This window comes from Conger conger, chromosome 5 (assembly GCF_963514075.1).
Source record: "Conger conger chromosome 5, fConCon1.1, whole genome shotgun sequence".
NCBI lineage: Eukaryota > Metazoa > Chordata > Actinopteri > Anguilliformes > Congridae > Conger > Conger conger.
This window is the reverse complement of record NC_083764.1, coordinates 20,762,465-20,775,551: the sequence shown is the minus strand read 5'-3', so window position 1 is coordinate 20,775,551 and position 13,087 is coordinate 20,762,465. Positions and strand designations below refer to the sequence as shown.

At 42.5% G+C, this 13,087-nt stretch overlaps 1 protein-coding gene across 1 annotated transcript; it reads right to left on the bottom strand.

Moving 5' to 3' along the window:
* Nucleotides 1-4,329: 4,329 nt before the first annotated feature.
* Nucleotides 4,330-9,625, bottom strand: actc1a (actin alpha cardiac muscle 1a). The gene is made up of 9 exons (XM_061241394.1): nucleotides 9,496-9,625; nucleotides 8,062-8,212; nucleotides 7,614-7,742; nucleotides 7,285-7,395; nucleotides 7,102-7,186; nucleotides 6,489-6,650; nucleotides 5,560-5,751; nucleotides 4,977-5,158; nucleotides 4,330-4,582 (listed from the first exon to the last, which is right to left on the bottom strand). The coding sequence occupies exons 2-9, from the start codon at nucleotides 8,188-8,190 to the stop codon at nucleotides 4,439-4,441; spliced, it is 1,134 nt and encodes a 377-aa protein (XP_061097378.1). The 5' UTR covers nucleotides 8,191-8,212; nucleotides 9,496-9,625; the 3' UTR covers nucleotides 4,330-4,438.
* Between the last annotated feature and the right edge of the window lie 3,462 nt (nucleotides 9,626-13,087).

The following is a 13,087-nucleotide window of genomic DNA, read 5'->3' as shown; positions in this document are numbered from 1 at the left end:
AATTTCAACTGCTACCTGTACAACAAAGATAAAGATGAGGGCCTTTTATTTTTATTTTATTTATTTTATTTTTTTGAGAACAAATTAACAAACAAACAGAGCAAAAGTGACCAAAGTGAACTATCCAAACACTGCTTACCTAGCCAACTAAAAATACCGATACACAAAGCACATCACAGAGACAACAATTAAGGTTCACAGGGAGGTAGGGAGGGACGGGGAGAGGTGCTGCTTGAAGAGGTGCGTCTTCAGCTTGCGCTTGAAGGTGGGGAGAGATTCTACAGTTCTGACCTCAACGGGGAGTTCGTTCCACCACCGTGGAGCCAGAACAGACAGTAGTCGTGAGCGTGAGGTGGAGGTTCGGAGAGGGGGAGGTGCCAAGCGGCCTGTGGAGGCTGAACGAAGAGGTCTGGCATGGGTGTAGGGTCTGATGATTTTTTGTAGATAAGCTGGGGAAGACCCTTTAACTGCTTGGAAGGCTAGCACCAATGTTTTGAATTAGATGCGAGCCATGACAGTGGAGGGAAGTAAGCAGGGGGGTGACGTGTGAGTATTTGGGAAGGTTGAAGACCAGACGAGCTGCTGCATTCTGGATGAGTTGGAGGGGTCTGATGGCAGACACTGGGAGGCCAGCCAAGAGGGAATTGCAGTAGTCCAGGCGGGACAGAACCATCGCTTGGACCAGGAGCTGGGTCGAGTAGGGGGTGAGAAAGGGGCGGATTCTCTGTATGTTGTATAGGAAGAACCTGCAAGACCGGGTCACCGCTGCAATGTTCTCGGAAAGGGACAGTCTGCTGTCCATCACCACGCCGAGGTTCCTTGCACTGGGTGACGGCGTGAGTGTGGTATCCCCGAGGGAAATGGAGCGATCCAGATGGGGAGAGGTTTTAGCAGGGATGAATATCATTTCAGTCTTGCCTGGGTTGAGCTTTAGATGGTGGTTGTCCATCCAGCTCTGGATGTCAATCAGGCAAGCAGAGATACGGGCTGAAACCTGCGTATCAGACGGCGGGAACGAGACGAAGAGTTAGGTATCGTCCGCGTAGCAGTGGTAGGATAGCCCATGTGCAGTGATCACAGGGCCAAGGGAGCGAGTGTAAAGAGAAAAAAGAAGCGGGCCTAGGACTGAGCCCTGGGGAACTCCTGTGGCGAGGGGCCGAGGTGTCGATACCGAACCAGCCCAGGCAACCTCGAAGGAGCGACCAGAGAGGTAGGACTCAATCCAGTCCAGGGCTGTGCCACAGATGCCCATTGCTGAGAGGGCAGATAGGAGGATGGAGTGATCCACAGTGTCGAAGGCAGCAGAGAGATCTAGGAGAATGAGGACAGAGGAGAGGGAGGCTGCTCGTGCGGCATGGAGTGACTCACTGATGGAGAGCAGCGCGGTCTCTGTCGAGTGGCCCGATCTGAAGCCAGACTGATGGGGGTCTAGCACGTATGGCCACCCCACACTAGAAACACAGCAACAATTGCTCGGACCAGGATTTCACAGAAAGGACTGTAGAATATTAAAGATAAGGGTATATAGAGTAAATGTATACCCCATTTCATTTTGAAACAATTAATAGTTTTTGAGTTATCAGCTATGCAAATGAGCTGGGTGGCAACTGACAGTCAATAGCAACGTATGGCCTCCCCACACTAGAAACACAGCAACAATTGCTCGGAACAGGATTTCACAGAAAGGACTGTAGAATATTAAAGATATGGGTCCAGCTAACAAATGCATACCCCCTTTCATTTTGAAACAATTCATAGTTTTTGAGTTATCAGCTAGGCAAATGAGTTAGGTGGCAATTGACAGTCTATGGCAATGTATGGCCTCCCCACACTAGAAACACAGCAACAATTGCTCGGAACAGGATTTTGCAGAAAGGACTGTAGAATATTAAAGATAAGGGTCCAGCTAACAAATGTATACCCCCTTTCATTTTGAAACAATTTCTAGTTTTTGAGTTATGAGCTATGCAAATGAGCTGCTTGTGAATTGACAGTCAATGGCATTGCATGCCCTTACCACACTGTAAATACAGCAACAATTGCTCGGAACATGATTTTAGATAATAAATGTATAATTTTATATATATTATACATAGATTTAATGTATGCCCCTTCATATTTGGCAACTTTTTTTTCAAACAGTAAGCAGGTATGCAAATGAGCAGTTATTGAACCGACAGGGTCAAGCAATTTATGCTTGGCCTACAATATAGTCACTAGTCAAATAGCAAGCTAGTTGCTTGCTGACTTTTGTAAGTTCTATCAGCAATGAATTTAAACAATGGTAATTATGTGAGGAAGCGCAGCAAACGCGGTAACTATGTTCTCATTATTTAACGTTACTCGGCAGCTCTTATTTTGACGGAAAATCACAGGAAGTTGAAACCGGAACTTCTGTACAGGAAGTCTAATTGTTGCCAACTTCACGGAGCTACGGATAGTACACCATGGACCATTTAATGTCGACTACTTGTGTAGCGGATGTTTTGTTACGTCGGAGGAAAACCATTATTTCATTACGAATTTGTTGACAATCCATGTAATATGTGCATTCTCACGATACGATGAACAACGACTAACGTGTATACACATGAAATATACACCCACTGAGCACTTTGTTAAGAACACCTTTAGACCTACTTATTTACGTGATTATCTAATCAGCCAATCGTGTGGCAGCAGTGCAATGCATAAAATCATGTAGATACGAGTCAGGAGCTTCAGTTAATGTTCACATTAACCATCAGAATGGGGGAAAAAGGTGATCTCAGTGATTTCCACAGTGGCATGATTGATGGTACCAGGCAGGCTGGTTTGAGTATTTCTGTCACTGTTGATCTCCTGGGATTCAACACACAACAGTATCTCAGTTTACTCAGAATGGTGTGAAAAACAAAAAACATCCAGCGAGTGGCAGTTCTGTGGAGCGAGTGGCATTTCCACCTTGTTCATGAGAGAGGTCAAAGGAGAATGGCCGGACTGGCTCAAGCTGACAAAAAGGCTACAGTAACTGAAATAACCACTCACAATTGTGGTGAGCAGAAAACCATCTCAGAATTCACATTCATTTAAAGCAGTCTAGCTTGTTTCTGATTGGGCAAAAAACGATTGGGTAACAATGGACCCTGTGTTAAAAAGAGACCCCAATCTCCCCTATATGAAGGACCAATCAGAAATGGAAGCAGAATATCTAAATACCATTATTAACCACATGCAAATGCTGGAGGTGATACAGTAACTGTTCTATCAGTCTGCAGAGCGATAAGCAGTATCTAGACAAGTGTTTCTCCAGTTGTAATCAGGAACTCACACACCTGATTGAATGACTGTACCAATCAATCCACAAAAAATGCCCTTGTTTGAATCTGGTGTGTGACTTCCTGGTTACAAGAAACACCCTCTGGTAAGTGGGTCCCGAAATGGACTATTCTGCTCTGGCCACAGTATGTGTTGCAGTAACCACCGTGGCCACTAGGTGGCCCAATGCTGTTTTAGTAGTAGTTTTTGTCCCTCTGGCCTTTTGCCCAGTTTGTCTTCATTACTGTAAACTAACTGTCCACCACTGGTCCTACTGCTCCTTTGATAAATTTGAGGCAAGGGTGATCATGAATACTATTTCTTCATGCAAACTTAAGCTGTATACCATACAACTGTATACTGTACAGCCTATTGGATTTATATTGCTACTGGAGATTTAATGATGGTCAATATTTCTTTGTCTTTCCCAAGTGTTTGGTGTAGTTTATTGGGCCGTTAGTAAAGTATCTGGTGTTAATTATATCTGAAAATACCCTATTCATATCATATATTTTAGGGATGCGTGATGAGAAACTGGGGGAAAATATAATCCTGGAAACAATGCTCTATGAGCTCTATATGCTCTAAAATCAACATGTATATAGTGGCCATGGATTCATTGTACTGTCGAGGGTGATGATGTTATCATCATACATGATGATAATGTATTTACCTGTATAGGTTCAGTATATGTGTAATACTAAGCCTGCTCGCTGTATTCTGTATTTTAGTCTGCAGTGTATTTTTGAACACCCTAAACTTCTAAATATTATTAATAATAATTCACCTGCAAATGTAAAATTGTATGGGAATTATGATCTTAAAATGTGCATCAAAATGAGTGTGTGAATATGTGTGTGTGCATGTGTGTTCATGTGTGTGTACTTATGTGTTCGTATACATGTTCTAAGCCTCTGGATCCCACAGAGGGGCCACACCAGCTGCCATATTTGTAGTTAATTGTAGTTAAAAGTTCATTTGTAGTTTGTGTGTTTCTCTGAGTTATCACAGAATAAAAAGCAGAGACCTTGATTACTGTCACAGGCATCTATTTTTATTACAACAGAACATGTATATACAGTAAATGGCACAGTAGAAACAGACAAAGGAGTGTGGGGTTGGTAAGTGAGGGTTTGGTTGTTTAGAAGCACTTCCTGTGGACGATGGAGGGGCCTGCCTCATCGTACTCCTGCTTGCTGATCCACATCTGCTGGAAGGTGGACAGAGAGGCCAGGATGGAGCCACCGATCCATACTGAGTATTTACGCTCAGGGGGAGCAATGATCTGGAGAAAAGAAGAGAAAAGTAGGGTCAGCAAAAAAAGAGCGAACGCCAACTACCATTTTAAAGTCACTTGCAATCGAACTGGTCCAGGGGCCAAAACATCTTTGTAAGCTGTGCTTAGCTTGACTTATAACAACAACTGAAACCAAAAAAAGTTATTTATGTCGGTTTAAAGTACCTCCACATAAACAGAAGGAAATTCATTTACATCTGTTATGAACTTTATGTTGCAATACGATCATATCCACGTCAAACAGCAACTTTATAAGCAGCTACCTAGTCATGGTATTGTGAATTGTTGACAATTTGATTGTAAGACCATTTTATAAACAAGGCCCCAGATCTTATCCTTTTTCAGATAATTTGTCATGGTATTTGTTGTTGTCGTTCCTCACCTTGATCTTCATGGTGCTGGGGGCCAGGGCGGTGATTTCCTTCTGCATGCGGTCAGCAATACCGGGGTACATGGTGGTACCACCAGACAGGACGTTGTTGGCGTACAGGTCCTTGCGGATGTCAATGTCACACTTCATGATGCTGTTGTAGGCTGTCTCATGGATACCAGCAGACTCCATACCTGAGAGGGTGAGAGTTAGAGTCAAATCCTGCAATGGTAGCACCATTATCACAGGGACTCAAGAGTGTTGGACTGCAACACACAGGTGTGCAGGACAGTATTTACTACAAATATCCACGCTGTCATCCTCTAAATGTAATACCCCTAATATGTAATGTATTTACAACTAAATGTAATACCCCAGAAACTACTAAATATCATGCTTATATTCATGACAAGGTGTTTAGAAATTTTGAATAATGTGGGCATTTCAAACACAGAAATAATGTTAGGATGTCTAAAGATTGCTAAATAGGTACGTGTGTGCATGAATGTGGATGCTTCATCAGAGGGCTTTGTCATCTACAGCAGGCTGAGTGTTGGGAGATTGTGCTGTGTCTGTAGGTCTGAGGGACTCTCACCAATGAAGGAAGGCTGGAACAGGGTCTCGGGGCAGCGGAAACGCTCGTTGCCGATGGTGATGACCTGGCCGTCAGGCAACTCGTAGCTCTTCTCCAGGGAGGAGGATGAAGCAGCGGTGGCCATCTCATTCTCAAAGTCCAGAGCGACATAGCACAGCTTCTCCTTGATGTCACGCACGATCTCACGCTCAGCTATAGGGGGCGACAAAGACAGATGAGATGAGTCATTTCTCATCAATACAGGAGCCTTACGCTATACAATCTATAACCAGAATATCTTAGTACAAGCATGGTTACCACATAGAATGCAAGGTTCAACAATACAAATGTTTGCCCTTGTCAAGTAAAACCAAGGGAGAAATAAAACTGCTGTGATTAGGGACTAATTAGTTTGTTCCAAGCTGGCAGAGTTGAATGTGAGAAAAAAGCCAAGCCTCTTGTTGGTTACTGAGGACAGGCTTTTCATTCATAAAAATGTGAAATATGCCTCTGCTTTTATAATTGGATAATCTGATTATAAGTAGTAATTTTAAATAAAAAAATATATAATTTGATTAAAATGAAGGGTCATTTTAATCAAATGCTTCATCTAATGATTTGGATTTTCTTTTGTTGGAATATCTGATGATAGCAAAAACCAATAAGAACTTATGTTGTGTTATTTTTTTCAGTGCACTAATCTGGGCACTATGTCTTGGCAAATATATTTTTTTCTTGCCCAACTTGCCAGACGAGGCAAGTGAGAAAAACCTTATTGTTGAACCCTGCATTGTGAAATTGATTCTATTAATGTATATTTAATTATATATACAATGATGTGCTGTATGTCATTTATTATTATGAATTATAATTTTTTTAAATAAGGCCTGAAACATAGAGAAACTTTATGGAGAAAATTGTAGGGATTTCTTGGATTTCTCTGTACTTACCGGTTGTGACGAAAGAGTAGCCTCTCTCAGTCAGGATCTTCATCAGGTAGTCGGTCAGATCGCGACCAGCCAGATCCAGACGCATGATGGCGTGGGGCAGGGCGTAACCCTCATAGATGGGGACGTTGTGGGTCACACCATCACCGGAGTCCAGCACAATACCTACAAGCAGAAAATAAATTCTTATTGACACTGCGCTAACCAACTCTGAAGTCACCAACACTGCTCTACTGACATTCCTTTCATCAGAACTGAATACAGTAGCTGCTCTGTTATAAATGCAGCATTGCGTTAATCAACTGTGCCTTGTGACCACTGCTGAAGTCCAACTTGACAATTGAGCTGGTCAAGCTGGTCATAAGCTGGTCTAGCTGGGTATGAGCTGGTAACCCAGCATGGCCAAGTTGGTCATAAAGCTGGTCTAGCTGGGTATGAGCTGGGTTACAGCTAGAGCTGGTCAAGCTGGGAGCTGGTCTGAACTGGTTAAGCCACTAAACGGTGTCGAGCTAGGATCTAGTTTGAACTGGTCAACCAGTTCCCAACTGTTTCAGCAGGGCTGCGTTACTTGTTGAGTAGCACTGATGACTGAAGAGAAGTGATAAGGGATCCTAACCTGTGGTACGACCAGAGGCGTACAGGGACAGCACAGCCTGGATGGCCACGTACATGGCGGGGACGTTGAAGGTCTCAAACATGATCTGCAGGACACAGAGAAATCGGGGTTGTTTATCCTGCCTTAATGCTCAGGAGGATCCGCATTCAGAGGAACAGACAGCTACAGTGAGCACGAGCATACCTGGGTCATCTTCTCCCTGTTGGCTTTGGGGTTCAGGGGGGCTTCTGTGAGCAGAGTGGGGTGCTCCTCAGGGGCCACACGCAGCTCATTGTAGAAGGTGTGGTGCCAGATCTGGACAGGTCAAGAGGAGAGAAGGGCTGAGCACAAATCATCATTCCGGGAAACCCACTAACCACCCATTCTGCTTTTTTAATGAATGACATGATTATTGTGATTTTCGTTTTAAGTAAAATAGCGTGGTACTATTTCTTATTTATTTATTATTTTCTTATTTACAGAAGCACTGTGATTTATTCCCTGCCGTAGTAACCAGGTTGAGAGATCCTCACCTTCTCCATGTCGTCCCAGTTGGTGATGATGCCATGCTCGATGGGGTACTTCAGGGTGAGGATACCCCTCTTGCTCTGAGCCTCGTCTCCTACGTAGCTGTCTTTCTGACCCATACCCACCATCACACCCTAGGGAGAGGAGTCAGATTCACAGTGAGCATGGAAATTTTAATAGAAACCAAAAATAATTACAGCAATGAATTTTGTAAAGGCATGACAAAATAGTAATTATACTTATTCTTAGGTTGTGTATTATATTGCAAAGTACCTCACAGTTACAGTTATAAATAGGCTAATGACTGAAAACATTGCATTTATTGTTTTTATATTGAAACAGTACATGGGCGAATATTAGCGATTAGTTGTGCGTACTGTTTTCTGAAGCGGTTATTGTTGTGCGTGCTGTTTTCTGTAACGGTGTGAAGACACTTTGCGTTGTTTACTGTACCTGATGACGGGGCCTTCCGACGATGGAAGGGAAGACGGCGCGGGGAGCGTCATCTCCGGCGAATCCAGCCTTGACCAGGCCAGAGCCGTTGTCGCACACAAGGGCGGTAGTTTCGTCGTCGTCACACATGATTGGTCTGTTCTGGGATGGTCTTTTGAGGAAATAAACACACAACGATAAGAATAGTCAAATTGCGCAAATAGTTTATGGATACGAATGGAAAAGCGTGTGCAGCATACAGGAATGCTTTGCTGTAGGCTACAACTGAGAATCAGATTACTGAAAAAATGCATTTGTAATAAAGTGTAGCTGTATGGAAACGCCTCACTTTCTTAATATTCTATGTTCAGTCGGTAATGTTTAACACAGTTAAAGGCTATTTAATTTGAAGTTCACATTGAAAATAGGCTGTCTTAAATTACCTAAGCTTAAATATCTGTCAATGTGAAGTATTATGTCTGTTAAATGTCTGTTGCATACAAATTCCTTAAGATTTTTTTTTGTCAGATTGACAGGTAGGCTTTGGATTTTAGATTTTTGATCCAGGTCTGATGCGTAAAATTGTATTTGCTAGTATTTCAGAGAAAGAAAGTTAAAAGTCTTGAAAAATTGCCGATTTTACATCAGGCCACTGGATCAGTGCTGTTGCCCCAAGTAAGTCAGTTGCCTATTTTAAGATTGGGCTCACACAATTCCAAACTGGGCTGTTTCCTGAGTGTTTGGGAGGTGTAGGGAGCTCCCCTATCTGTATGACAGATGAGAAAGGCTGCCACTGCAGCTGTCTGCACATAGCGACACCTCTGTTTACAGCAGGCATCCTGACCTTGACACAGATGGCTTCATCCACTACACTGGACCTGTGTTCCTCAGGCCATCAGGATACAGATGAGTATGCTTGCTGACTGCTTAAATAATGAGTCCTAATACATGCAGTATGAGTATGTTACCTTAGTGACTGCTCATATAATTAGGCGTGATACAGATAAGTTCCTTTATTGACTGCTTGTATCATCAGCCCTGATACAGATGACTTAGCTTACCAACAAAAAAGACAATAAGCCTAAGTCCCCTACTCCTACAGGAACCAGCCAGTATTCACACACAACAGGTATTAGGTATTCTCTTCTTTAGCATTAAAGTGCAGTCCATTTTCATTTCCCATTACTACATTAGAAAGAAGCCATTCAATGCAGTGAAGGCTATAACTACTACAGATATATTTCCATTACAAGGAAGGCATGTCCCTCATCCCTTAAGTGTAAATTAATCCTCCCGGAAGAGTGTCATTTGTGAGTGTAGTATCATAAAATCTATAAGAAACCTATCATTTTAGTCGCACCAGTCAATTCGGTCCTATCTGCGTTAAGCCTAAGAGAAGTGTGACTCCAAGGTTTCTGAAGTAGTCCAAAGAGAGAAGCAGTAGCGGACACTCACCAAGTTGTAGGGTAGGACGGGCGCTTCCACTGGGACACCGGGCGAGGGGGCAAGAGGCTCCTTAAATAAGCCAGGAGCTAAGGGGCCAGGGGGCGGGCCCTAAGGTCCCCACACGCCCAAATAAGAGCACCTGAAAAAAAAGGAAAGGGCACCTCAGACAGAATGCCTCCAAAATGGAGGGATGTTTCCTAGGAGACACCAGGGCCCCTGTTTTAAAAATAAAAATTGAAATGTGTAGGCTACTTTGAAGAGTCGTTATGTTTTTCCCGATACGACTTATTTTTCATACTAGCTATTAAAAAGGGGTGCAGTTCTTTGACTTTGAAGAAACAATTATGAAAAAGTCATACTTAGGGCAAGTTCAAGTGTAATTACTTTATATTTTTAATTTGAATTTGTTGTTTGTGTCGTGCTGATAAGTTAGATGTTTGATTTCCCTGAGTACTCGGATTGCAGCAGTCACATTAGTTCTGTGATTTTTGTGCGGCCTTGAATTAAGGCAGAAGAATTTTCATTAATATTCAGACAACTACAGAGAAAGGTAGATCACTGAGTATTAGAACTCTATATACTCATGTAATCCATGTTCAGCATTAATGGGTTATGAGACTTCTTGCAAGTAAGAGGCATAGATTTATTTGAATAAATCATATTTCTAGTTTGAAGCACAAACAAAAAAATGTACACTGAGTATTTTTATAAATCCTCATCATTTTGATGAAAAAAAAAGCTTACATGGATTGATACTGACATTGTATGTTACATTTATTTGTGTAAATTGTACTTAATGATTCTTCTGTTTTAAGCCAGACACTGGTATGTGATGAGCCTTAAATTCTATGGCTTCATATTAGTGCATCGGGACCGATCATGTGCTATCACCCTCTCTAACCTGGATATCCACACTAATAAACTCTGCTGGTGTGAAACGCTCCGGTGGTCGGCGGCACATTAGGGAAACGTTGAGGAAAGGTTAGGGAAGCGTTCGGCGCTATGTGTAGTAGTCGGCTGAGGTGCTGGTATGCATGATGCGACCCGGAACATGCCAGGCAGCTGAACGTAGTGCCCCCCCAACCCCCCCACCACCAACAGGCAGTACGGCCCCCCTTCAAGGCCCGCCATGCTCTGATTGGCTCAGCTCTCTCCTTGTAGGGTCATGGTGAGTAACAGGTGTCTCTCTGGGCAAACAGTGCCATTGCAGGGCGCTGATTCTGCTGCCTTAGCTCCCGATACGTCGCCTCCCCCTTCCTCTCCTCTCTGGTTTCTCCTCCCTAAGAGGAAATCCTTCTCTTTTTCTCCTATATAGAGTCTGGGCTATTGGACACAATCCCAAGCCACTGTTAATATTTCAAAAGGCTCCATTTGTAGCTGCAAGCTGTAATCTACCTCCCGGGACGTAATGCTTGTTTTGAAGTCATAAAGTCGTAAATCTTGAAGAAATGATCTCGAAAGATTCTAAGGGAGGCCTTAAGTCTTTCAAAACAGTTTGTGGGTGAACTGTATTTTATTCTGTTTTGTATGAAGTGTGGTCATACTTTTGTTGTAGCTTCTGTTACACAAAAAAATTATTAAAAAATGTATTCTTTTTCCCTGTTTTATTTAACCTTACCAAAGGAAGATGGAATTTTAAATAGTGATGCATGCGAGATCCATGCAAATTATGCATGAACCTTCTCCTGGCCTCTAATTAGTTTAAGTAACTGATTAGGAAATTGTTGGTTCAGACAGTGGGGTGTGTTGAGTCAGTTTATGTCACACTTTGGTTATGTGACAGCATATTTTAACTCCAGACAATCCTATCAGTGGGTGTCGAGTCACTATTTTTAGACATTTTTCACGGTAGCAACAGAGATAGGGGTTGGTGCTATACTCCAGGATTCCCTTGTATTGTAACATAGCCTGCAAGCAGACTGGTAACTGATTTGGTCAGATTTGGGATCTTTTGTAGTTTTGTTGGGCCAAACAGGTCTTGTCTTTCTTGAACAACAGAGAGAACAAATTTTTATCCACAATCAACAGTGATTGAACAAACAAGAAAGTGTAGCTTTTTCAGTACCATAAATATACACCAGCCCATATTTAGTCAGTTTTGTATTTTCTTGTCAAGCGAAACAGTTTTTGATAGCCACTTGTACGTATGCTACCATTTCAAGGTATACCACTCCAGAGGTGAATATGTTGAACTCTGTGTAGAGAAATGCAGGAGATGTTTGGGGACATTACTGTGAGGCTGAAACGTGTGGTGCTGTTGAGGGGGACCTCTGTCCTTATATGGTCAGGCAGAGGCAACGGATGCAACTGTGCTCCGGACAGCTGCCCCTCACCCCCCGCCCACCCACCCCCGACCTAGCGCCTCCCCCAGCAACACCACTGCTGCTCGCTATTGGCAGCTGTTCCATGATTGTTTATTCACAACCGTAATAAACCTGGTTTAGACCAACAACCACATTCAATACCTGTATATACCCATGGCGCTCACAGCATGAGAATCATGGGAAAGAGTACAACCTACTGTATACAAGTGTAATTTATCTTTTCGCATTGTGTAATGGAGACTTAATTTTACTTGCACACAAGAGTAAGAGTGTACCTTGTGTTGTATATGATGTGAGGGTATGACACTAACCGTTCTAATCATTCTAATTGACTGGAGGTTTTCTTTAAAATGTATGCCAATACATAAAAATGCCCTATGTCTGGAGAACTCACTGCCACATTGCTAAATTAATCAGTGACTTGCTAAACTGTATCGTACAGAGAGTAGGCTCATGGAGTAAGTGCTAATTTTGTGTCACAAAGGTGATAACCCTGAGGTAACAGCTGATTATCAGTTAGCAGGATTATTTTGTCAGAAAATGGCACATTGCAACAGGCTATTAACCGGGTATATGCCAGTTTCCTTCCTGGAAATACAGCGTATGGCTTTCAATCACACATCTTTCAACCGCTAATGTTAGCATGCTGATGACAGCTCTTAAATGACCCACTGTCCACTGCTGGCATTGGTACACAATTACAGGCTCAGGAATGGCCAAACTATAGCTCATCTGTCCCCATTCAACCTCATACGAGACAGTTCCTGTAATTGACCACAGTAATGGGTGAGATGAGTCAAGTCTGTCGTCACTTGTATTGCCTAACATTGGTTGGTTAAGAGTTTTATGACAAGTTCCTCTATTAAATTACATCTCAACCAAGGTAACAGAAATCTCAGTCAAATCTATCTTTTTTTAAATGGATGCATTTGTAGTGTTACCTTGCATATTTTTTCTCACATGATGTTAAATGTGTGAAATGTTAAGTGTATTGTGGTGTATTGTCCTGTAAAACATGTCTATTTTAGGGGAAATGGTCAGCTGGTGACTGACCGAGGAAGTTTGTTTTTATCTTTCATTAATTGTCCGATGTTTTTTTTTACATTTTTGAAAATATCTTTATTTGATCTTCAGTTGCAGAGTACATATTGAAATTGAAATGTGTTCATAGTCTTGTTAGCCTCAAGCCTGATTTACACATTGTCAAACACCCTCAAGTGTCATAAGCCAGTTCGATCCCGCCCTGGATGAGTCAAAGTGTCCCTGAGCAAGATACC